This window comes from Choristoneura fumiferana, chromosome 2, assembly GCF_025370935.1.
Source record: "Choristoneura fumiferana chromosome 2, NRCan_CFum_1, whole genome shotgun sequence".
Taxonomy (NCBI): Eukaryota; Metazoa; Arthropoda; class Insecta; order Lepidoptera; family Tortricidae; genus Choristoneura; species Choristoneura fumiferana.
Genome location: NC_133473.1, coordinates 15,576,220 through 15,601,651, shown reverse-complemented (window position 1 = coordinate 15,601,651; position 25,432 = coordinate 15,576,220). Strand labels below are relative to the sequence as shown.

Here is a 25,432-nt window from a genome sequence, read left to right as displayed (position 1 = left end):
TTTTCTCTCTATTAATAAAATAGCCCGAAAAAAGTTCTTTGAACCGTTTATGCAATTTTTTCCATTATTAATTACTAGCAAAATATATATAAACGATAAGAAATAATATCTATCTTGGGATAAATTACACCCATTGGACCCAATATTTTGTGATTTGAGTCTTTCCATTACTTATCTCTGTTGAGCTCGTTATTGTACATATTTGTATTGCATTCGAGTGATTCCGATCTATTTCGATCTGCTTTTATTCCTATGAATTTTTCACACATGGGTATAATAATAAATAAATAAATTGAAAATAAAACAAGCTACTTGTAATAATAAAGTAAAGTCCGATCTTTGTCACTTGAAATATTTTCCCAATTTAATATATTTAACTCAATAATATGTATATTTAACTTGATGGAGTTTCTTGCCCCTGATTACTCTTGCTTTTGATCTTGAAATAAAGGAATTCCGCACTCCACAGGATCACAGATATCATAGTTACACAGTTTAGGAGTATTATGGGTATTCTGTAAGTTCCAGATGACTCGCGTATCCTTCCTGAAAGTGTAAAATACATGTATAATCATTGCATAAGGAAGCATTTTTAAAAAGATAAGTACAGGTCGATCACAAGAGCTGTCATGAATTAATTAAATGGTGTATGATAATGCCTATGTGTGCATTGCAAAATGATTAAATAAAGGTTCATTCAATTAGTGATATTTAATTGTTTTATAAGAAGTATTATATACTTGTTGGCAAAATATAATAAGACCCCTATGGTACCATCAGCCAAATAAGTGGTCTATCAATTTTTAAACAAGTTCCCATCAAATTAATATGTCGCTAAAGTCGAAATATCAAGTTGACAGACACGTCTATTGGCATTATCGTTTTATGACATGCAAAGGATTATATCAACTTTAGGGTGGTAGAACACATATTTGGCCGATGTACAAGAACGGCACTCGCAGTGACATTAAATTCATTCGTGCCAGCTTTTGTGAATCGACCTATGCCTAATATACATTTTTACATAAACAAGGTGGCAAAGAGACGATTTCTGCTTGATGAAAGTATAAAACTGTGCAAAAGCACCATACTGTACCTATTTAAATTTCTACCTAATATTAATCCCAGTTTAGATAAATATGCAAGAAAAGTCGAGCTTATTGCATTAGGTAGGTACCTCAACTCAACTCAACTGACCGATTGAAACTCATTCGCTGCAGCTTACACGATTTATCTTGTAGATCTTAACTTAACTAGGTTTTTGTTAGGGAAAATACAATCAGCAACGTGCATCGTGATAATTAAATTAATGTAATTCTAATTTTTCAAAGTATCTTACCTAATACGGTACCCAATGTAATTATAATAATTCCGTTAAAGAACATTTGTATACCGGAAGCGAAGGGTAGTCGCTCAATGGGCACATAGCTAGGTATGACAATGTTCATGTACACAGTCCTCACTCCTTTAGTCACTCCCATTGCCAAGGCTACAAACATCATGCCTATGAACGATGTTGTGAAGAGCATAACTGAAAAACAATAAGTTAGTATTATTAATCGTAAAGACTTTGACTATCGAAATTTAATTTGATCTATTCAAATTTACATACTTGTTCTTATGAAGATGATCATTAGCAAACTGACTAAATACATCACTCTAGGCGACTTATTGCACCATTCTCCTATGAAAGGGGACACTAGTCGAAACAGAGTGTCTGAAAATCCAATAACGGCCATTAATTTCGCAATATCTGCAGTTTCAAAGGCTAACATATCTTTGAGAATGATTGGAAGAAGAAGCGAGAAATTCGTCTCAACGCAGGCAGCCATGGATAATCCAAACATTATGTTCAGGAATATTGGATCTTTCAGAAGTGTCAGATCAAAAAAATCAACAAACTTTTGAAATAGTGTTTTGTTAGCTTTGGCTTCTTCTTTATTTTCAATGAATGCTTCTTTTTCTGGTTCACGTTTTTTATGAAACTCGTGTTCATGAAATATGTTTATTGAACTACCCAAATTTATTTCTTGAGATTCCCACCATTTATATCTAGAATCTGAGGACGGCAGCGTTTCGGGAGACTTTTTACGAATATCGGGATGAGAAATGGCATTTCTTGCTTCCAGATTAACACTATTCGTAAGGGATCTCATAGACAAACTTTTGACTGGCACAGTGCCATTTTCTTCAGAATTTGCAAGACGTGGTAATGACGGCACGGTACCTGAAATAAAATTTGTTGTCAAAATTTAGATCATGCCTAATAATACTAATTAACTTATTGAAAGTAGCAATAACAACAGTCCTTACCATTATGTGGCAGTCCGCCGTTAATAAGCTCTGCGGGTTCATCTTTGTTTAACAGCTCCATTTCTTGCGGAGGTGTAACCATGTACCACTTCACTGGTCTGAGTAAACAAGCTCCTACGAGAGAATGCAGGCATAGTGCGCCCAGAGTGAGCACTGCGTACCTCCAGCCGTAGGCGTACATCAGTGCACTCATGACTAGTGGCATGTAGATAGCGCCAAGACCAGTGATAGACATCCCGACGCCAATAGCTCTACCTCTTTTCTCTTTGAAATATGAATTGATTGCCAGCGAGAACGCTGCCATAACTGCCGCTATGCCCATTGCTGGAATGAAACGAAATTAAATTCATGAGTGTTAGTTCCCTAATGTACGTATCCACTTCCACTAACTTTTTTTTATTTTATTCGACTGGATGGCAAACGTGCAAGTGGATCTCCTGATGGTAAGAGATTACCACTGCCCATAAACATCTGCAACGCCAGGGGTATTGCAGATGCGTTGCCAACCTAGAGGCCTAAGATGGGATACCTCAAGTGCCAGTAATTTCACCGGCTGTCTTACTCTCCACGCCGAAACAACATTGCAAGCACTGCTGCTTCACGGCAGGATTAGCGAGCAAGATGGTGGTAGCAATCCGGGCGGACCTTGCACAAGGCCCTACCACCTGCAAACTTAATAGACAATGGAAACATATGTTAGGGGAATCGTCTGCACTTAGACTTCAATGACTATTCTACGTGGAATTTGCTTTGTGTTGGTAATTTCCAAACATTAATAGTCGATCTATTGATGCCTATTAATATTTATGTAGATAGGTACAATAAGATTTTGTCGAATGTAATTTCTACTTTAAACGTAGTTTAAAAACTCACAGTTTATAATACTGTAGGACAGTAGAAAGAGCCAGAAACCGGATGCATTGGCCGTCAACATGAGTCCACCGGAGATCAGCAGGGCTCCAGTGACGGCCACCTTCCTGTACCCGAAGCGACGTAGCACCGGGCCGCTGAAGAAAGACAGTAGCATCCCAAAACCATGGTTCAGGGTGATTATGAGAGTCCCTTGAGTTGCTGGTAAGTTGACCTCGTCGAATGCTTCTTGGAATACCAATCCAAACCCTGCTATGAGGGGAAGAACAACGACCTAGGACAAAAGTGTATTTAGCTGAAGTAGTGACAGAGTAGGTGTAGCTATTAGAGTTACCAATGCCATTTTTTTTACAATAATTAGATCATTATCAATATGATTTCACCTTGATTTCACCCTGTAATAATAACTTTGAATCATCTATTATGATATAGGACAGTTTGTTTACTGTAAAGCTATTAATTTATTATCTTTTTCCTGAAAACGGAGTCATTATTCGAAAATGCAAGATTAAGACACACATATTTGATTCTAATCATATTAACAAAATAATGTTGTGATTCCTCTTAGCAGCCATTAAAATACACAAAAACTTCATGAAGGGAGAGAGTCTATTACTTAAGTTCATCAGTATAAGATTTAGTAATCACTATATAAATTGAAGTTAACAATTAGGTATTTTATGAAAATATCATAAAAAACAGATGTCGGTAGCCTTTTAACAAAACATTCGAACAAAGGCTTTCTCTTTAAGTCATGGACTGCAGATACACGTGTGTCAAGTCTAAGGAAACTCTTGGTAAGTAAATAAAACTACGTTGAGAACAATAATGAAAAAATACCACAAAAATTTAATCAAATATTCATCTTTTAACAAAAAGGACACCGCAAAACACATTTCCTGGCGTTTACAGTAATTTAATATTGTGTGTGTTTGAGGAACCAAAGTAATTATGAGTCTTGCACTTAAGAATGAAAAACTGGGTGATAGTACAATAAGTAATAACTTACATTGTTCAACGCGTAAGCGAATGTGACAATCCAGCCGTAACCACCGTCGGGCGGCACTTTGTTCACTTTGGGCCTCGACATAGTAACTTTGTTCGTGTTTATTGTGTTTTACATTTCTCTACGTTGGCACAGTTCAATTAATTTTCCTAATGAAATAAGCTTATCGGGCAATGTCTTCCCCGAACTAAGGCCAAATCACTTATATCACTCATGTTCTCATTGTCCTTATTGACTTGTGGCTCTTCTTTGCTCGCTATCTTCTTCTTTTACTCTACAGATTATTTACTTCACGTATAAATAGAGCCAGCACTGCTTTCCGCGCGCAAATGTTAATAAATGACGAGATATTTGTAGACACTTGTTATCGGTTTGACTTTATATGGTTCGTTATCAAGAATGAAGTTTTGTGTATTTGTTACTGTTAGTCTTCACCTACTGCTTTAAAATATTTTAATTAGATTGATAGAATTTTTAGGTGGCTTTGTAATAGATGCGGGTGGTGACCTTAATCGAAATGGAAGTGCAAAGTGTCAGCTTGATTTAAATATTCCACAAGAAAGTTTTTTGATAAAAATGTCATCGATTACGTGTTTGAGGTGGAATCATATCAATAATCCCCATACGATTTGATAAACCACCAGTAAAAATTGTCATGTTTCAATGTAAACATTTATTTTATATATTTTTTTTTCGTAAAGTTTTGTTTGATTGCCAGGTGTCAATTTGTTTTGTCTATTAATAATGTGTATGAATTCAATTAACGCATCATTAATATTTTTTTTTTTGGCGGAGGCCTATGTCCAGCAGTGGACGTCTTTCGGCTGACATGATGATGATGATGATGATGATCATTATTTTATTTAGAATAAAAGACAATTTAAAAATCGTGTAGGTACCTACTTATTGGGTGTTAAGCTATTAAGAATTATTACGGAACCTTAAATTTTTGATTACATCATCACTTAGCAACGATAATGATTGATTACACATTATCGTCTTCGGAAACGAACTACATAATTATTTAATGCACCTATACTTTGTATTTGAGTCATTTAATAGCCACAACTGCTAAAGTCATTAATAAAGTTAATAAATATTTTGTTAAACTGTTAAAAAACGAGTCAAGTTAGAGCCGGACTTGCATTGAAAGCCGTACAAAATGACATTACTAAGATTCAAAGTCAAAGTCAAAAGTCAAAATATCTTTATTCAATTTAAGCTATAACAAGGATTTATGAATGTCAAAAAAATCTAAACTACCAAAAAACTACTCAATGTCTGACTTTATTTTATTTCTTTTTGCTATGTGCTATGACTACAGCGGGCACACATTACCTAGATGACCTACTCTGTACAAATTAGAAATGTTTAAATCTGCTAGGTACGGTCAAGGTCAAGGACTTTAATTCATGAGCTACCATGGGACTAATCACAGTAAACGGCATAGTGACATCGCATTAATTAACAAGGAAAATGGTCGACTCATGGATTAAAGACCTTATCGTACAATACGGTATTTGACTATTTTGTATATGTTTTATAAATTAAAACTACACAATGCCTGTTATCGAATAGAAAAAAAAATTTAAGCTACCTTTACAAATAACAAAGTTATAAAGGTTTGAAATTCAAGATTAGACAGAGAAAGACATACTGGCATGTGACGTCACACGCCAGTACCGCCATACTTGCTGCATAGAGAAAAGCGTTTGAGATAGAGACAGGTATATAGATTTTTCAAAAAATCACTATAAATCCAATTTTCAACCGATTTAAATTTACTCTTCGCTAAACACTATCTGTATATCTATATTTTCATAATAATATTAAGATATGGCAAAATTAGGAGTTGTCAAATACCGTATTCAAAAGACATAGCACTGTGACAGACGGGCGGAACCTTAATCTTTTTTATAAGGATCCGGTTGTCACCGTTTGAGTACGGAACCCTAAGACAGTCTATTTTATAAGTTTAATTCTACTTTGCTCTTCAAAGTTCGATGCCATACATCGGATTTGTATTTATATATCGATTGCATTGTGTTCGCTTGATAAGGAATCAGGTCGCGACTAACGACAGTCTATGTGCTGTGCTGTGACGTATTATCAATTAACGAGCAAGTATTATTACGAATTTTAATTTATCTTTGATAAAATAGTCACGCAAGGTATTAGCCCCATTATCACCAGTACTGATTAGGTATAGAAACTTTTTCGCTAATTATGAGGAAGAAATGCAGTCCGTCCATATGATTTCGGCATAAGACTTATGTAATGATCAAAAATCTTTTGGTAGGTACATATTTCTACGATTTTTTTCTAAAAATCTGTGAATAAAGTCAAAACCGAAATGTACAAATACCAAAGAAACGTGATTTGTTGCTCGTTTGTCGATCAAAGCAACATTAAAAATTATAAGTATTGATAAATATAATTAGCCTAATTAAGTCACCTGATTTTCAAGTGGGAAGGTACCTACTAGGAAATTCAATAAAGCCGTTTTACAAGGTTAAAAAGGCCACAGTGGTTGGATTAAATTAAGATTTAGTTTTGCTTCTAGGACCTAAAAGCCGTGGTGGCCTAGTGGTTTGACCTATCGCCTCTCAAGCAGAGGGTCGTGAGTTCAAACCCCGGCTCGCAAGTCTGAGTTTTTCGAAATTCATGTGCATGTCATGTCATGTGTGTGTCATTACATTTGAAATTCACCACGAGCTTTGCGGTCAAGGAAAACATCGTGAGGAAACCTGCACAAACCTGCGAAGCAATTCAATGGTGCGTGTGAAGTTCCCAATCCGCACTGGGCCCGCGTGGAAACTATGGCCCAAGCCCTCTTGTTCTGAGAGGAGGCCTGTGCCCAGCAGTGGGACGTATATAGGCTAGGCTGGGATGGTGGTTTTGCTTCTGATGCTCGGAAAGTTCGTATTTATGCTGCATAAAATGATTTCCTAAGCTCTTGTGCGTAAAGTTAAACCTTCGTCTAAAACCAAGGCAATGAAGCCGAATAGCCAACATTAGAAGTTTAACAAATAAAGTTTTTATTATATATTTTATTTCGTAGTTTTTGTAATCAATGGTTAGTTTAATTATCAAAACTAGGCAATTATAATAAGATTTTATATATATTTTTTTTTATTTGTTTATATCGGGAATCTCGGAAACGGCTCTAGCGATTTCGTCAAATACATAGATACATAGTATACATAGATATATATAGTATACATCACATGTTGGCAAATAATCGATCTACTCGTAGATAATACTCGTAACGTAGCTTAACTTGTTATTATTTATTGTGTGTCTCTGGAAAAACACGTGTTTTTGCGAATTATAATGATTTTTTAGTGAAAATTTTACGAGCAATTCATTCAATATTTTTGTTGCAGATATCGATATTTGTCTTGAGTAATTACGATCTATTCTATGATCTATGGAAATATAGGGATCGGTCTGGAATCCTGTCATTTAGTTTTGTATGCCAAACTCAGTAATCAGCTAATTTTAATTAACTGATTCGGTAAAGATTATCGATATCAGATTATATTTTATAAGTGCCTACCTACACTTGAATAATTACTTTACTAACAGGAACTAGGTAGGCACTTACAATATAACATTTTTACTAGACTGTCGCTACAAGGAACGTTTTTTTGTTTATAGAAACACTATGAAATACAAATTTATTCTTTACTTGCATTCGTAGTTGTTTGTTCATACTTGGCCGATTTTTATTATCGTTAATTGTGCTATTTTGTTTATTTATTTGGCGGTATTGCTCTAGGGTTCCACTGTTAATTACGTACGATTAAAAAAGAACTGTAGAGACCTACTTTTGTGAACAAAGCAGGAAAATTATTGAGCAATAGGTAAAGTAAGAAATTAAAACATTGATTAATTCGTTTTTTTAATAATTATAATAATCATTTATTCATTTGTCCAACACAGGTAACATTGATTTGGTCTTAAATTATGTTTTTTGAGTTTCACTATGTGGTGCCCCAGGGCATACAAATATTCATCATCATCATCCCAGCCTATATACGTCCCACTGCTGGGCACAGGCCTCCTCTCAAAACAAAAGGGCTTGGGCCATAGTTCCCACGCGGGCCCAGTGCGGATTGGGAACTTCACACACACCATTGAATTACTTCGCAGATTTGTGCAGGTTTCCTCACGATGTTTTCCTTGACCGCAAAGCTCGTGGTAAATTTCAAATGTAATTCCGCACATGAATTACAAATATTGCCTAATATTAAACCAATTTTTTTTTAAATTCATACATAATAAAAACAATATATATTTAAGTATATTCTAAAAGATCCCTGATGGCCTGCTGGTGGTCCCTTTTTAGCCAAAAAAATATTTTTAGTTTTTTCTTAAATTCGTATAATTTTCATTGTCCTTCGAATTTTGAATATGGTTGGGGTAGTTACCTACTTTAGCACCCTAGTGATTTTTTTCCAGATTTTCTTCTTTGTTGTTGGTACTTATACATGTACGTGGGTCGATGTTCAAAATGTATGGGGTGAAAACTCTAATAATAAACCATTAGAATTCAGTCAAACTAGCCAACCATCTCCAACGCAACCGAAACGCAAAGCAAGAGTGGCTAAATTATGTCCCTTACACCTATGTCATGAATGTATGTACACTAGTTTTCGTAGGAACATTTGCTATTTTGTTTAGACAGGCGTGACGATTTATACTCCTACATTTTAATTACTTTTTAATTATTTAAGTAATTAGGCTTTACCTACGTCATTTTGTAGAGAATACCATTTGGTTTTAAAAATAGTTTGCATCTTAGTACTTATAAAAATAGAAATACCAAGGTATCACTTGTAAATATTGCGTTTTGGTGTTTTAGTAACATCTACTAACTATGAAATTTCTAGGGCAAAGTCCACAATTTCAATAAAACTTCAGTTATATTACTTAAAATATCGACGAACTAAAAAAGACCCAGTACTTCTTTTATATTCACATGAACAAACACCTAGAAACACCAAAAGAAGACACTCCACTTGACCACTGACACACTGAAAATGTTAAAGAGGTGTCAAACACTTTTTTTAATTTGATAACAACGCGCGAACAGAGTTTGTGTAAAAGATGCGTGTGCGCTCGGTTGACCCCTAACACTGCGCCCGCGCGGGGACTAATCGGCTTCATTGATTAAGAGTGCCGGTTTACTCGCAGCGGCCATTCACAAATTCTATTAACGCAATTTTGGGTCGGCATGGTGTGTGAGGTAGTGCAGTCGTTCGAGCGTTATGGAAATCAGAGTTGACTAACATAGATAAATAATAGGTAACGCTACCTACTCTTTAAAAAAAGTAAAGTTTGCTATTTTCTTTCTAATGATGTTTTTGACGATTGTTTATGAAAGTTTTTACCCGACTGCAAGGAGAGGTATTGTTTTTCGCGCGTATCTTGTATGTAAGTATGTAATATTCTTTATTACCGCATATCTCTCAAACCACTGGACGGATTTAGACAATTAAGGTATCATTAGAATCGTCCCAGCAACCCAAGTGTCCTTAGATAGGTGACGTTAAAAAAATAAAACATGGCGGCTGTGAGATGCAAATAATTGGGGGTCAACAAATTTTTTTTTTCTAGTCCTACTAATATGGGTATCAAAGTCAAGAACTTATCATAAGGATTTCAAAAACTATGTCATGACTGCTATATAGTAAATAACATACGTTAAAATGTTGGTACAAAATATTAAAAACTAAAATGAAGACTATTTATTTTAGAAAGCTGTAATTTTGCATGGATATATTTCGCTACTATGCCAACAAAGTGGTAAAATAAAATATTGAAAAAAAAAAACACTTTTTAGGGTACCTCCCACAGACGTAAAGTGGGGGTAAACCTTTTTTCTTGTATCCTTTCGAATTAAAAAAAGAATTTTGAAAATCTTAGCACTCATTTTGTTCTAATGTTACACCGTGTAGGTATAATGCAATGTAAACTGTTATTGTAACTATGAGATAATAATAAAAAAATATTATAATTATTATTATTATAATTTAGTGCAACTTATGCTTAATGTTGTTGGCAACACCAAGTGAGTACTGCTATTGTGTTGGTACTACGTATGTAAATTCCGGTCTTTTTCCGGTCGTTCTTTTCACTCAATATACACTTCCTTTACTGCTCACCTCATGGCTGTTTTTTACTCTCCAAGTTTCCCACTAGAATCAGTGCGAACCGGCGTCCATTGGCCTACAAATGTATCTACTTATTATAACATTATGTCATCTTGTTACGATATATTTATTTCTTGCATTGAATAATAAATTTATTAGTAAGATATCTCCATCATTTCATAATTTATTAATAATTTTCTGAAACTGTTTAAATTCTTTCTGGTATTGTGTGTGAGTTATCCAACTCAATAAAATTGTTTATTGACTCAATTGTTAGCGATCGTAGTTCAAAATTTGATTATAGTTATTGTCCAAAGGTGAATATCCTACTTAACATGCATTCAGAAGGGGTTTAGTTGCCACGAATAATTTAATATTGCCTATAGCTTGATATAACGCGCATTTCTCTTCTATTCTCGTAGTTGCTTGATATTCTCTTAAATATGTTTTGCTATACGTAATTAGCTGGCCGCGGCCAATAGACAACGGTACCTACAAACAGCCGTTCGTAATTATGAAATTACTGGCTTATTTGGTAGTATTTGGAATTACCGCGTCACCCGTGTAAATTTCCAATTTTTGAAATCCAAGCATAACCTCCTTATTAGTCCTTAGTTATTCGTAACTGACAATGATGTACCTAGTTTATTCATACACAAAGTTTACTTATTTTGACTTTAAATGAATACTTAAACGTTGGCATTTAAACACTTTATTAAATAAAGAATTACAAAAACAATAATAAAATAAAATAATTAAGTAAAATAGTCCTTTGTGGTGTAAGTATTACCAATTCAGGCTTGAATAATATCGTCTACGGTTTGTGTCTGTTGTTTTGCCCTTATGTACTTCTCGAGGCCCCAAGACAGAGCTGTGAGCCACGTGAATATGTTCAAACAGTGTAATGTCACGGCAGTTGACGCATTGTCTTTAATCCAGCCTGAAAGCAAATGAATAATTAGTAAACAAGTATATTAACATGTTACGTCTGCGTCATACATCGATGTATTATCGAAAGATTCGATTCCTGACCCACTGTAGAATGTTCTCACAGTAAACTTCATAATGGATTCCAGTTTACATATTGGAGGCCCAACAATAATAATATATATTAAGGATTGTCATTGGTAGGGTTAGGGTTGAAACTTTATACGGAACCGAGACGCGGTGGCTGAACATATTGCAGCAATAAGTATTACGGGTATATATCTACAATCATATATAAATAAAAATAAGAAGAACTTTTGGGGTGAACGTCTGCAACCTTTGTTGTCTAGCAAACGAAGAAAAGTTAAAAGTTACGAGTAGATCATCTTTGATTTAATTCTAGACATAATTTATCGAGTTTACTGCCATTTTTAACCCCCGACGCAAAAAGAGGGGTGTTATAAGTTTGACCGGTATGTGTATCTGTGTGTGTCTGTCTTTGGCACCGTACTCATAGCTCTTAAACGGGTTGCACCGATTTGAATGCGGTTTTTTATTTTCATCAAAACATCTGCGAACATCTGCGCTTTTTTGCGAACATCTGCGAATAGGTGTCAATCTTTTCTTTATTTTATAATAGCAGTTGCTCGCGATTCCGTCTGTAAATTATTCATTTATCTTTATACGGCGAAAACTATGCAATTTTACGAAATAATTTTGTTCTTCCTAGTGCCTCTCTCTATAGCAATTAAATTTCATCTTATCGATTCAGCGGATTAAGCATGAAGAAGACAGACAGAAACTGACAGAAAAACTGATAGATAGTTATTTTCGCCTTTATAATTTTGGTTAGGACACGTCCAAATTGGTGTACCAAATTTTCAGGGCCAGTATTATAACGGAGATATGCCTAGTCTAATGTTGGACTAAGTTTAAAGTTTACATTGTAAAGAACTCTACCTTCTCACACCAAAAACCCTAACGTTGCACACACAATATGATATCACTAGAAAATGTATGAACTCTTAACTTTGATCGGCTTATAATTATTTACAATTACTACACTAGAATTAGCACAGAGCCCTCGAGGTCGAAATTTAGGATACTCCCAAACAAGCTGTAAAAGTTTTATTAACTTCGGAATATTTTACAGCTACCCTCATCATTTCGATATTATATTGAACTATGGCACCTCGCGCACTAGAAGGCAATGACAACGACCTGTAGCCACAATGCCCAGAGGCCGTATTGCCTAATGTTCCTGATACTCGCGATCACAATCAAATGACAGTTTTTGTATGCGAAAAGAAACGTTAGACAATACGGCCTCTGATTAACTAAATACCATATCAACGTCGCGCATTTGCCGTTTCGCTTCATGGTCATGTCATAGCAGCCAGTGGTCGTGGTCCTAGCCGTCTAGGGCACGAGGTACCTATGTAAAAAGTTGCCGCGTATAAAAGTTTACGTAATAATATTTACCAACAAAAGGCCCAAGGGTCAGGTAAGCGACGCCAGCAGTGAGCAGCTGTATCCCCGTTGCTCCTGGCAGCTTGCGGAGAGGCACATGTGTCGGTATCACCAGTGCCATGAAGACCGTCCGTAACCCCTTGCCGAAGCCTATCATAACAGCGACTAGAAGTACCACAGAGTACGTCTGGCAGTACGCTAGGACTGAAACAAATGTTTCTATTATCTGCATGTTTATAAATGTGCATACATCTGGCTGAAGAGAGATCTCCCTATTGTGGGCCACGAGACGCCACAATTTGTGGCGTCAAAAATTTAATTATTTTGGGCGTATCTTGCGTGCGTCATAATATTGGTTAATGGATGTTTAGTTAAAACAATTTTTTTATTTTTTGTCATTTTCGACGACTTTTTTAGCACTTATTAGTCCAGTAAATTCAGTTTATTTAGTGTGTTTAAGTTGCAAAGAAATACTACGTGTAATACATCATCATTTTAAATAAAAATCATTTTTTTCCAGAGAATTTAATTATAATTTTAGACATGTGGTACAATCTGGCACGTCCTACCGGCTCTAGACATTTGTCAACACAATAAAAACAATACTTAGATATTTATGCACGCCTTGTTGTGTCAGATATTGGTGCTGGTGACTGTAAATACCACTTGTTTAGAATCAATTTCGTTAGAATCGTCAGGAACTGAATAACAAGCTAGATAACAAATGGAAACAATATTAATCATTTCAAAATGTAGAGCTACTTGCTTTCAATTAAACAATCAGGTCTCAAGTCAAATCAAGTTTTCAATCAAGTCTTAAGTTTATTTTGGATCTCGAATAAGTACGCATGACTCAAATTAACTACTCAGAAAATGTCTTGTTTATCATGTTTGGTTCAGGGAACATAGCCATAGATAACCAAGTACTTGTCCTAAGAGAATTATGTCTGGAAATCTCTGTTGGGTAAACAAATGGTTGCACGAATTCATTAAAGCGATAAGCTACTTGGAAAATATATTTTATATGATTCACGGTTAATTACATTAAACATATTTGCTACGGAATGTATACAGAATACGGAATGTCAGGAACTTATTAAAAGTAATCTTGGACCACTGCATCCGATAATTGTCAAAATATCATGTCTATTGTCAATAATATCAATATAAAATTATTTTTCAAAACATCAACATTAGTAAAAGAAAACAACTCGGAAAATATATTTATGGATGTCTGAAAATATTGGTGGTTTATAGTAGGTACCTCTATATATTTTCTGTTTATGCTGTTGTAGACTTACCAACTCTTCCCATGGCCATGGACATGACTCCAAATAAGAAGAAGGAATTGTTATCCCATCCTATCTTGCCAGCAACGAAGGGGATGCAAAATCTCACACAAATGTCTACTCCTGCTAATAGCGACATAAAAAGAGCTACTTCAGATTTGCTCATTCCGTAGTCACCAAGAATAAATGGTGTCAATATCGAAAAATTTAGCTCGTTGAAATTTGCCAGTGTGATACCCAACATCAAATTAATGAAGGTAAAATCTTTCAATAAATCTAAATCAAAAAATATGGCAACTTTCTGGCAAAACGTTAATTGCTCCTCGACTTCTTCAACTAATTCATTTTCTTTTTTCTCATCAAATACATCATCATCTAAAGGACCATTTATCAAAAGTTTAAATTTATCAGTTTGATCATTAACTTCATTTTCTTTTAAGTACTGCTCCAATTTCAAAGACGCTTGTTTTAATACTTCACTTTCATAGTTAAAATTATTAGATTTTCTTCTATGTCTTGTACGATAAGACTGATTGCTGACGTTATCTTTTAAATATTTTCTTTCGTCATTATCATCTAGGTTCTTAAGGGATATATTACTATGATTATTTTTATTATACGCAGCTCCATACTGACCCTCCATTTTAAAGGATTTTACACTTTTACTGGCCAAATTTTTTTCACTTGCTAAATGTTTTTCAGCTTTATCAGCAATTGATTTAGCCTTCACTGGGTCTATATTTTCAACAACAACTTTTTCATCTGCTTTTAAGTCTTGAGGAGCTTTCAACGTTGGACAATCTTCAATTTCAGATTCCGGAATCTGTGCTTTGAGAGTAATAGACGTTTTTCGTTTAGGTTTATAATTATCACGCTCTTGAACAAGAGCTCCTAGATTCGCGGTGGAGTTCTTTTTGGATTCGTTAAGGTATAATGTTGACGATTTTCGAGATCGATTCTCTGTCAAATTTGACATAGAAGGTTTTTTGGAATTTAGGCGAGAATTTTTGGCTGATCCATCCCTTGATGACAGTCGGCTTCTGGACTGCCGAGACTGGCTGAAGTAACCGTCATTGGCGCGAAGCATCATGGGCACACCTGGATCGGTTATTTCATAACCTGTATTGACTGCGTCATCTTCATTGTAAATGTACTGACTGGAGAAAGCGCTGAGATTCTTAAATTTGGATAATTGACTGAAATAGCCGCTTTCCTTATCTTTTTTGTCATTTTGATCAGAAATCAATAAATTTTTTTCGTCACCCTCTTTTTGCTTGGCAGACTTACAATGCCATTCTACCGGCTGCAGAAGTAATGCACAAGCTATAGCGTGTAATGAAAATCCACTTATGACAAGGATACATCCATCTTCGCCAAAGAAATATATCAAGCCTGTGATGATGTGTGGCCACAGCATGGGCCCGAGGCCAGTAGTTGTCCATGACAAACTTGTTGCTAAACGCCTTCTGTCCTTCCAGTACGTATTTAAAGCTAGTGCGTTAGCAGAACTACTAATGCCATAGCCCGCACCTGAAACATAAACAATCGACAATCATATACCAGTATCACGTAATTAGCTAAAGTGTTAAGTAGGTGACAAAGTGATATCGTGTAAGTAGGTACTTTACTTTTAATTCATTAATCGCGAATATAGATTAAGAAAATGACCAGATAAGTTCGTAACGACCTACGTATGATACAATAAGGTGCGGTCGTACATATAAACAAGCATAGACGAGACGAAAGAGCCTTATTGGTTTTATTAGCAGTAGTGACGATCGGCCGAAATGCTATTAATTAAACGGTAGTGTCAGCAGTGCTACTACGAAACTTGAAACTCGAAGTTCGTATCGTACCGTCCCTCTCGCTCTCGTATTAAATAGTATAAGTGTCAGAGGGACCGCACGACTTCAATATTGTATCGTGTTTTATTAGCCTATACACATTTTTGTATTTGTAGATGTGTCTTGACGTATCAATTAAGCTGTCGGAAAACGTGAACATCGTTAACCCTCGAACTCTCAGATATCACAGACTACGTTTAACCGCGGCTTCGCCCGCGTTAATCATTAGATACAGCAGTTAAATTTCAATTCCGGGATTTTACAAAATTTCCGTGGGAATTCCCGAAAATTACATTGTGGGTTTTCATTGACATTGCATGAAAAGCCACTATGCCAAATTTCGTGACTCTAAGCCCAACGGTTGTTATTTCAAGATTTTAACCCTATCCCGTGGGAATATCGGGATAAAAAGTAGCCTATATGTTGTTCCAGATATCCAGCTATATACATACCAAATCTCATCCAAATCCGTCCAGCCGCTTTAGCGTGAAGCACACACACACACACACACACGCAAACTTTCGCATTTTTAATTTAAGAAGGATAAATAAAGGTATGATTATCAGCGACTATAAAAACAATGTTTGATAAGCAAATATTTTAAAATATTTTATATAACTCACCATAAAGAATCGAAAACGACACGAGGTAGGTAACGAAGTTGTACGAAAATGTACAAAACATCAACGAAATAAACACCACTATCGCTCCGGTAAGTGACACTTGGCGATAGGTGAATGTTTTAAACACTGGACCGTTAGCTAATCCTGAAATATAAAAAAATACAATTATTACTTATTCACTATGCCTACGCGTACACTACTCAGTTGATTGCCTAATTAAAACATTGCGTGATAATTCACATACATAATAGACTAGACTCAAGGTCACTCACATAGCGCAAGCACTAGTGTCTAGTTCTTGATTACTCATTCAAACATTCGATTAATAGTAGACACTTTACTGGAACCGCAAATTATGTCCATAAGGTGTTTCGCTACACGTGCGTATGTACATATAGCTTGGCTTGCCACAAGAACAACGCATATACCTCAATACATTTAGTATTAAAGTGATGACAGCATATACTCTTTAGGACATAACTTTGATTTTATTACGAGTAGGTACAACAACTGATTTAAAAATATTAGGATGTAGGTATCTCGTCTTATTTCACAATTCACTTTAATAAATAACTTAAGGAAAAATATACACCCATGGCTAAAGAGACCCAGCATTTTGCTTTTCTTCCAGTAGCATCCCAGCGCGGCAAATTTATACTTACTTTTCGTTTCCAACCTCATTCTTTCCTACCAATCTATGAAACGGTTGTTTCTAAGGTCGAACTTAGTTCGAGCCGTGCTTAGCTACAATTTAGAGGAAGAGGTAGAGTTTACATTTTTTATATGTACCTACCTACTCACTCTAAAAATATACTTAGTCAAAATTTCGACCATACACAGCTATAAACTAAAGAGGTTTCGATACAGTCGGAGTAGACTCTATCATGCAGGTCACCTTTGATTGGATGGAATCATAATGTTTTTATTATTATTTTTAGAGGTACTTCGGATAACCAAAAAAGTAGGAAAATTTTAGGGCTGGTTATAAAATACGTTAACAGGATGTGAACATGATGGTTTGAATTTAACTTAACTACAACTAAGATCACCTCTGAAGTCGTCCCAACCGCGTAGGAACCCCTTAAAGCTGAAACCAGACTAGTAAAGTCTTTACAATCTGGCTAGTTCCTTGTTTACATCATCTCCAGCCACATTAACTGCCAAGTGAGTGCTTCTGGAAACCTAACACAAGTGCGGTTCCAGCTTAAAAATTGCAAGTTAAAAAAATGGAATACTCAATGTGCCAGTATGGTCGGGACCATGCGAAGCGCTTCACGCACCGACGCAAGACGTCAGCGCCGAGTTCATGTTGATGATGGTGGTAGTTTCCGAGCTGGTGATGCCGAGGCTGGCGAACCGGTCCCGGAAGAGGAGCCCGAACTGCTGTAGCATCGGCAGGGCGGACAGCTGGAAGAGGAAATCTTAGTTTTTATACACGTTGCTAAGTCTCTTCTTTTTCATTTAACTTTTGTCAGATCGTCCTGGGGCCGTATTGTCTAACGTACAGGCGCTCACAATTGCATTCACTATCTCTTTATATCCTCATCCAATACCTTGTGACTGCTGTGACAGAAAGAAGCAGTGAAAATGATTGTTTATTCCAAGTGCGTTAGGCAAGAAGGCAGCTGGTTCTCATTTCAAGTATCCCGCAAAATCCGTGGTCACTCGTCTCTGATAGTAGCCTTCCTTGTGCATGCGTGCAACGAACAGCGGTTCTAGGTTGCTTTTATTGTGGTTATAGATAGAAATAGCAGTTGAAAATGGTCCGTTTATCTTAGGCTACTGTAATAATTAAGCTAACAGTTGGTTGCGATGTTTTTGACACGTTTCTATTAGCTTCACCTGTAAATACGAGTATGTAAATATGAATGTAACGAAATCTTTGACTTGGTTTTTACTCACTTCATATTGTGGTATTGGAATTTATGCGTAGTTATGATGACAATACAAAAATACGGTATGATCGAGCTAATCTGGTGATGGAGCTGGAAGTCGTGTCAGTGCGCAGTGCAGTGCAGTGTGGAGTTCCAGTGAACTCCAAGACAGACTAAGTAAGCGTAAGTGTTTGGGCTTGAGGGTGTACCAACAATAAAATCCAGGTTCTCATGATGGAGCACTCACGCAAGTTTACCATTAAAGTATGTTTTTAGTTTCTTGAACTCTATTATTTTAGTTATAGAACCTATTTATGTTCCTAATACTCGTACTACCTCAATTTATTTAGGTATTTCCTGTCCACCAAATTATTTTCTCAGTCTGCCCTTAGAAAGATATGATTATGAAGAAAACCTACTTTATATTGTGCTAGTTATAGCATAAATAGTTTTATTATGTACCACTAGCTTTCCGCCCGCGACTTCGTCCGCGTTGAATTAAATTTTCGCGTGAAACTCAATAATAAAATAATAATTTCAGCATAAAAGTAGCGTATCTCCTTTTTATCGAAATCAGCCAAGCAGATTAGGTTGCGTTTCCACCAGAGATGTACGAAGATGAGTTGCGATGAATGTGTTTGTCACGAACCAATAAAAACACTTCATTTATCTATCCTCGCTCGTCAGCTCGTCTTTATAGTCTATTCACGTTAAGAAAATAGTGACTCATCAGTGGAACTGCAGACTAAAGCCGTATTCATACTGGGGTTCAAAATAAAACTATTTATTTCATAAAAGCAGTCTTATTATTACACATTATAGTGGAAGCAGCTCGGCTAGGTAGGTAAATGAAACGTTTCTATGGGTTCACGACAAACGCGTCCCTTGCAACGTATCTTCACACGCCTTGGTGGAAATGCAGCTTTACCCGTGAAAACAAACGATCAAATAGACAAAAAAATGAAATATTTTTATTTCGAAAAAATCTGCCGCCGACTCTCACTAAATATATCAGGCATATATTTATATACCTACCTTCCATTCCTTATTCTGTGAGAATTTAGAAAAGTCTCTTCTTAGTGCACTTCTTTGGCTGCCATGGAATACGTTCCACTAATATTATTAATGCGAAAGTTTGTTAGTCTGTTTTTGTTTGTTCAGTACCTTTTCACGTCTAAACTGCAAAATCAATTTAGATGAAATTCGGCACACAGATAGTTTGAATGGAAGGATATAGGATAGTTTTTATCCCGGAAAATGTCATAGTTCCCGTGGGATAGCGATTGATGTATATTTCTTAAAATTAGCTTAAATACCTATGTTTTTGAAACGCACCAACTTCATAAACGATCAAAGTTCCATACAAACGTTCAACCCCTTCTTGACCCTTTGAAGGGTAGAATTTCTTAAATCGTTGAATTACGTCTTTATTTTATTTATACCTAGCCGTTTCAGTCATTTATTGCTTTAAAGAATTCCATGCAATACAATTTAGTTCAATTCAGAGAATCACAATAAAAACAAAACACAAAACACAATTCTATTCTAATTTTATTATTATAAGTCATTAAACATCTTTACACTTCTCATAAATATTATTAATAATGTCAAAGGAGATACAATTTATTATAATTTACGAAATCTTTGGACTACCAGAAAATACACTAAAGTACATAATGCAATTAAAAATGTAATGAAATACAATAAAGTACGGATGAATAAAGTAAGGAATCGTCGCCCGCGACTCCGTCCGCGTAGTATTTGTTAATCGATATCCCGGGGGACTATGCAATTTTCCGGGATAAAAACTATTCTATGTCCTTCCCTAGAACTCAAACTATCTGTATACCGAATTTCATCCAAATCGGTTCAGCGGTTTTGACGTGATTGAGTAACTAACGTCTAAACTTTCACATTCATAATATTAGTAGGATTCTTAAAAAAAAGTTTCAAGTTCTAGCTTCAAAAATTAGGGACTTACATACAAACTTTGAACCCCTATTAAACCCCTTTAGAGGTCGAATTTCGAAAAATTCCTTTTTAATGGATCTATATGACCCTCAAGAAATATGTGTGAAAAATTTCATGTTTCTGACTCCAGTAGTTTCGGCTGGGTGATACCTACTTTACTTTCACCCTATTTCTCCCTTTAAAGTTGGAATAAAAAAAGGCGAATTTACTATTTTTATGTCTTAAGCTTTAAGCGATCAAAGTTCCATACAAACTTTCAACCCCTTTTGATCCTTTTAAGGGTAGAATTTCTAAAATCACTGAATTATATGTATTTATTTTATTTCTCCGCGTGGGAACTATAGCCCAAGCCCTCTTGTTCTGAGAGGAGGCCTGTGCCCAGCAGTGGGACGTATATAGGCTGGGATAGATAGATAGATTTTATTTCTAATTTAAACCCTTTAAATTTTAAAGTTTAAAAGAAGTTTCAAAGTTCTATCTTCAAAAATGACGGACTTACATACAAACTTTGGACCCCTGTTAAACCACTTTAGAGGTCAAATTTAAAAAAAAACCCTTCTTATTAAATCAAGAAATATGTCTGCCAAATTTCAAGTTTCTGGCTCCAGTAGTTTCGGCTGGGCGATGATGAATCAGTCAGGACAAACCATAGATAAAAATAGAATAGGTAGATAAGAAGGCTGGAGTTTTCCAAAGCAATTGATGGACAATTATATCCGTTAGCTGTAGGTATAATTTTAGTAAATATAACCAATAATAAGTCGCTAATTTGCTTGTATATTTCCTCATAGCTAAATCTTTGTTTATTTATCTATCTTAAGTATTTTACGATAACAATACAAAAAGTTTAGTGTAGGCTAAGATCTTAGAGACTCGTTAGTGAATTATTCTGAAGCTAACATATTTATTGTATGTACATCCGTGCATATTATGTATACTACTCCTGTTATTTTATGTAAACAGTAGCGGAAATTATGCAATTTTCCGGGATAAAAAGTATCATCAATCTAAAACATGATACTTTACTATATCCGGGATAAGAATTCATTCAGATTGTAAACTGCCTACCTATCTGCTAAATTTCCTTCAAATCTATTCAGCCGTTGGAGCATGAAAGAGTAACATACATACACACTAAGAATATAATGTCTTAAACTTTCGTGATTTTCACTCATAGTCAAAATACCACGCACAGGACTTATCACGCTAACACACACGAGTAATATTTACCTCGACGTTTCGGCAACATTACAGTGGCCGTGCGTGGCCTACTCAATAGCCTTAAAAATGTTAGTTTACTTTTGAAAATGCAATTACAATTTGCATTTTACTCGTATATACCCGTTTTATCGATCGCATAATTATTTACCTTAATCTCTCATTTTGTTTTCTTATCTCTTAGGCGCATTATTGTATATTTCCGTCATGTCACGTGTCAGTTATTTAATAATATTACTGTGGAACTTAGAATTGTAAATGTTCATCAAAAACAATTAATGTAAAATCGTTCGCCCAGATGATCTTGCGATAAACCAACAACCTGGCTCAATTCTAAACCTGTAAGGACGTCGTGTATAGCCTTTTTAGGGTTCCGGAGCCAAAATGGCAAAAATGGAACCCTTATAGTTTCGCCATGTCTGTCTGTCTGTCTATCCCTCCGCGGCTTTGCTCAGGGACTATCAATGCTAAAAAGCTGTAATTTTGCACGAATATATATGTATATAAACTAAGCCGACAAAATAGTACATTAATAAAATCAAAAAACATTTTTTTTAGGGTACCTCCCATAGACGTAAAGTGGGGTTGATTTTTTTTTCTCATCCAACCCTATAGTGTGGGGTATCGTTGGGTAGGTCATTTAAAACCATTAGGGGGTTGCTACAATGATTTTTCGATTCAGTGATTTGTTTGCGAAATATTCAACTTTAAAGTGCAAATTTTCATTAAAATAGGGCGTCCCCCCCCTCTAAAATCTAAACCGGTGGGTATATCAAACTTACAAGCAAAACTATAACGGCTAAGTTTGCTTGAGAATTATTAGTATTTTTTCGTAATGGCTACGGAACCCTATTTTGGGCGTGTCGGACGCGCTCTTGTTACAGAATGTTTTTGGTGGGATATATCTTATTTGGTGGTTTACGTTTTATTTCAATCTCGATTTAAGGCTTAAACTGACAGTTACTGTATGGATCTGACAGGACTTAAGACCACTTAAATCTAGATTAAAAAGCCTGGAAGTGGACGTAACTACATTTTGGTCAAAAATTATGCCTTTGCTATTTCACAGAACTTTTAGGTATAGGATAGTAGACACAGCATTGAAGACCGATCATTTAACTTCTTAGAGCCGCGAAATAAAAATCAATGAAAGATGAAGTTGCCAAGTCTCGGCAACCTTTTATGTTTTTGATGACATTTCATTTCTTTATACATATAAAATGAAACTATTTAATAAATATAGTGCCGAACTGCGATAAGTAAAGTAATTCCAAGTTTTGTACAAAATAATAACTTTTTTGGGATTAAATATTATAATTTGTGCGGTAGACTGACTTTAAATTTAGGAAGGTAGGTACGAGTACTTATCCCTTTTCGATAGACTTTATTCAATTGTCGCCAAGAGGTAGATATTAAAGAACGAGAGCGGCAAAACGAGCACAATTCTTCGTCGTACTAAATAATAATAGGTATGGTGATTCGTTAAAAATAATCTGTTTACTTTTTTAAGTAATGTTCATTATTATGAAGCAATAAAGTGATAAACAAATTGTAAATAGTTTTAAAGTTGATAATTTGAGTAGGTAATTTTCCATTTTCTATTTAATGTAGTTATTTAGAAAATGGATCAATCGCTGAGTTACAATTACAAATTAATATGATAAAATAAAATAATAATTCTGTAAATACCTCAGTTAAATGAGGCTTTGCATCTTGCCAAGAACACAAGTCCCAAACAAAACAAATGAAATTAAAAATATATATCCTTCTGTCCCTACTATTATTATAAATAGGAAAGTGAGTTTATATTTCGCTTTGAGGTCGTAAAATTGCCGTTAAATTTTGCATGCATCATATTATAAGACCAAATTAAATTTTCACCTCAGCAGCTCAAACAGGCAGGTTTTGCTATGAAAAATCAGTGAGCAACAGCTAGTGAGCTACAAATGCGATTTTGCTCACTGATTTTTCATAGCAAAACCTGCCTGTTTGAGCTGCTGAGGTGAAAATTTAATTTGGTCTTATAATATCATATTCAAATGACAGTTTTAGCATTGTGATCGCGAGTGTCATATCAGAAACGTTACGCAATAGACCCTCTGGACTTTAAATACGAGTAGGCAAGTATAAAATTCAATGCTCTACCTACATATAGTAGTACAATAAAGAGTACAAACAAACATATTATTATTATGCTCCTCTGACTCACTCAATGGTTGATTGGCAGATACCCAAAAAAGGAATAAGTTCAGTTTTGTACATACATGTAGGTATCTCAACGGTTGTCAAATTAGTTTTTATTTTATTTTATAAAATTAAGGGTTTACGTACCTACTTACATACATACACACTACAGATCGATTAATTTAGAAACTACGGTTGCCCGGCAGATGAACGGATGTTTTCGCCAGATCTGAATTCTATTTCGATATTGGTAGTATGGAAAAATACTTAGTAGTTTTAGAAATTAATACAAATGAAAATTGCCTCGAAGGAACTAAGAGCTCTACACCTTATTCAATGAAATTAAAGAATTAATTTAAGAAAATTACAAAATACGACACGATAATTGCGATTAAGTTTCGCACCGTCAAATGCGAAACAAATTCGGAATGAATCACTTTAAAACATGTTGTGCGGTTACTTTACCTAACACGAATGTATCGTATAGGTCTCTTATTAGAATTTAGCTAGAAGTTTTGAAATACTCGTATGGTGTAACAAACAAGGCTTGTTTTTCATATAAGTACTATTCACACAATAATATTAATGTAGTTAGAATAAATAAAAAAGTGCTTATGGAATTGACACGGAAATTAAAAATAACTCGCATTATTCATAAATTATCGATTTGGTTTAATAATCGTTAAATAGTACGGCGTCGATATGAGTATTATTTCATTAACTTCCAAAATACATAATATGAAGTTTACTTACATTTGAAAACCCCGCCGCAATAATTATCATCCACCCCCAGCCACCGTCGGGGGGGATGAATTCACCCTCCATTTGCACTTTAGATTTAATCTCTTTGGATTTTGCCATGATTTTTAGTCACCACAAAACATATATAATCCTTATTATTTCTCACACAGGGCAGTGCAGTCTTTGATACGTTGCGAACAAAACTGATAACTTTTTATTGCTGTGGCCGCTCATAAAGACTATGGAATGAAACAGGCGCGTCTCTACATACATTGCTGTACTACAACTTCATAGCAAGGCAATACATAGTAGTAAGAAAGTAATGAATAAAGCCTAGCTAGAGCCGTGCGATCCGATTGCTCCTCTCTAAATATCTCATACAAGACCAAGCCATTTATTTCATTCGTTTCACTACTCATATGTACAACCTTTTATGGTATGGATTATCTTATAAAAAATTAAAAAAATCCGAAGTCCAGTTCCGTTCTTTGTTTACTAAACATACTGATAATTCTTAAACATACATATAGGTTATCAGTTAGGCACACCTAATTATCTAAGAGACAACACGTTGCGATCGAGTGTTGACCGACATACATAGAAGATGTACTTAACTGTATAGAACAATTAAAACGGTTGTTAGTTTAGTAAAGTATGATGATGACTCTACAATTGGTCTGGCTAAGGGACTAGGTACTAATAGAACTATGCACTGTATCACAAGCTCAGGAGTGCTGGATAAACTAACACCATTTACAACTAAAGTGTAATTATTAGACTAAGGGTCTGTTTCACCATCCATTGATTAGTGTTAAGTGACGGTTAAATCTGATGCCGTCTCTATTTGTTTTGTTCGGATAGACGGAGACGGCATCTCATTTAACCGTCAGTTAGCACTAATCAATGGATGGTGAAACAGCCCCTAATTCCATTATTATCGGCTT

The 25,432-nt window shown here is 35.2% G+C and overlaps 1 protein-coding gene across 1 annotated transcript; it reads right to left on the bottom strand.

Moving 5' to 3' along the window:
• Nucleotides 1-292: 292 nt before the first annotated feature.
• LOC141445517 (uncharacterized) lies at nucleotides 293-24,830 on the bottom strand. The gene is made up of 12 exons (XM_074111352.1): nucleotides 24,501-24,830; nucleotides 17,781-17,907; nucleotides 16,501-16,644; nucleotides 14,046-15,563; nucleotides 12,757-12,948; nucleotides 11,148-11,287; nucleotides 4,193-4,294; nucleotides 3,187-3,457; nucleotides 2,314-2,637; nucleotides 1,613-2,227; nucleotides 1,340-1,531; nucleotides 293-546 (listed from the first exon to the last, which is right to left on the bottom strand). The coding sequence occupies exons 1-12, from the start codon at nucleotides 24,606-24,608 to the stop codon at nucleotides 395-397; spliced, it is 3,885 nt and encodes a 1,294-aa protein (XP_073967453.1). The 5' UTR covers nucleotides 24,609-24,830; the 3' UTR covers nucleotides 293-394.
• Between the last annotated feature and the right edge of the window lie 602 nt (nucleotides 24,831-25,432).

Excerpts from the sequence above, each read along its gene's own strand:
- LOC141445517 (XM_074111352.1), bottom strand. The coding sequence starts at position 24,608 with ATGGCAAAATCCAAAGAGATTAAATCTAAAGTGCAAATGGAGGGTGAA. Across the intron at positions 16,645-17,780 it reads GGCGCTGACGTCTTGCGTCG|GATTAGCTAACGGTCCAGTG; the intron begins GTGCGTGAAGCG and ends TTTATATTTCAG. Across the intron at positions 547-1,339 it reads TACATTGGGTACCGTATTAG|GAAGGATACGCGAGTCATCT; the intron begins GTAAGATACTTT and ends TTACACTTTCAG.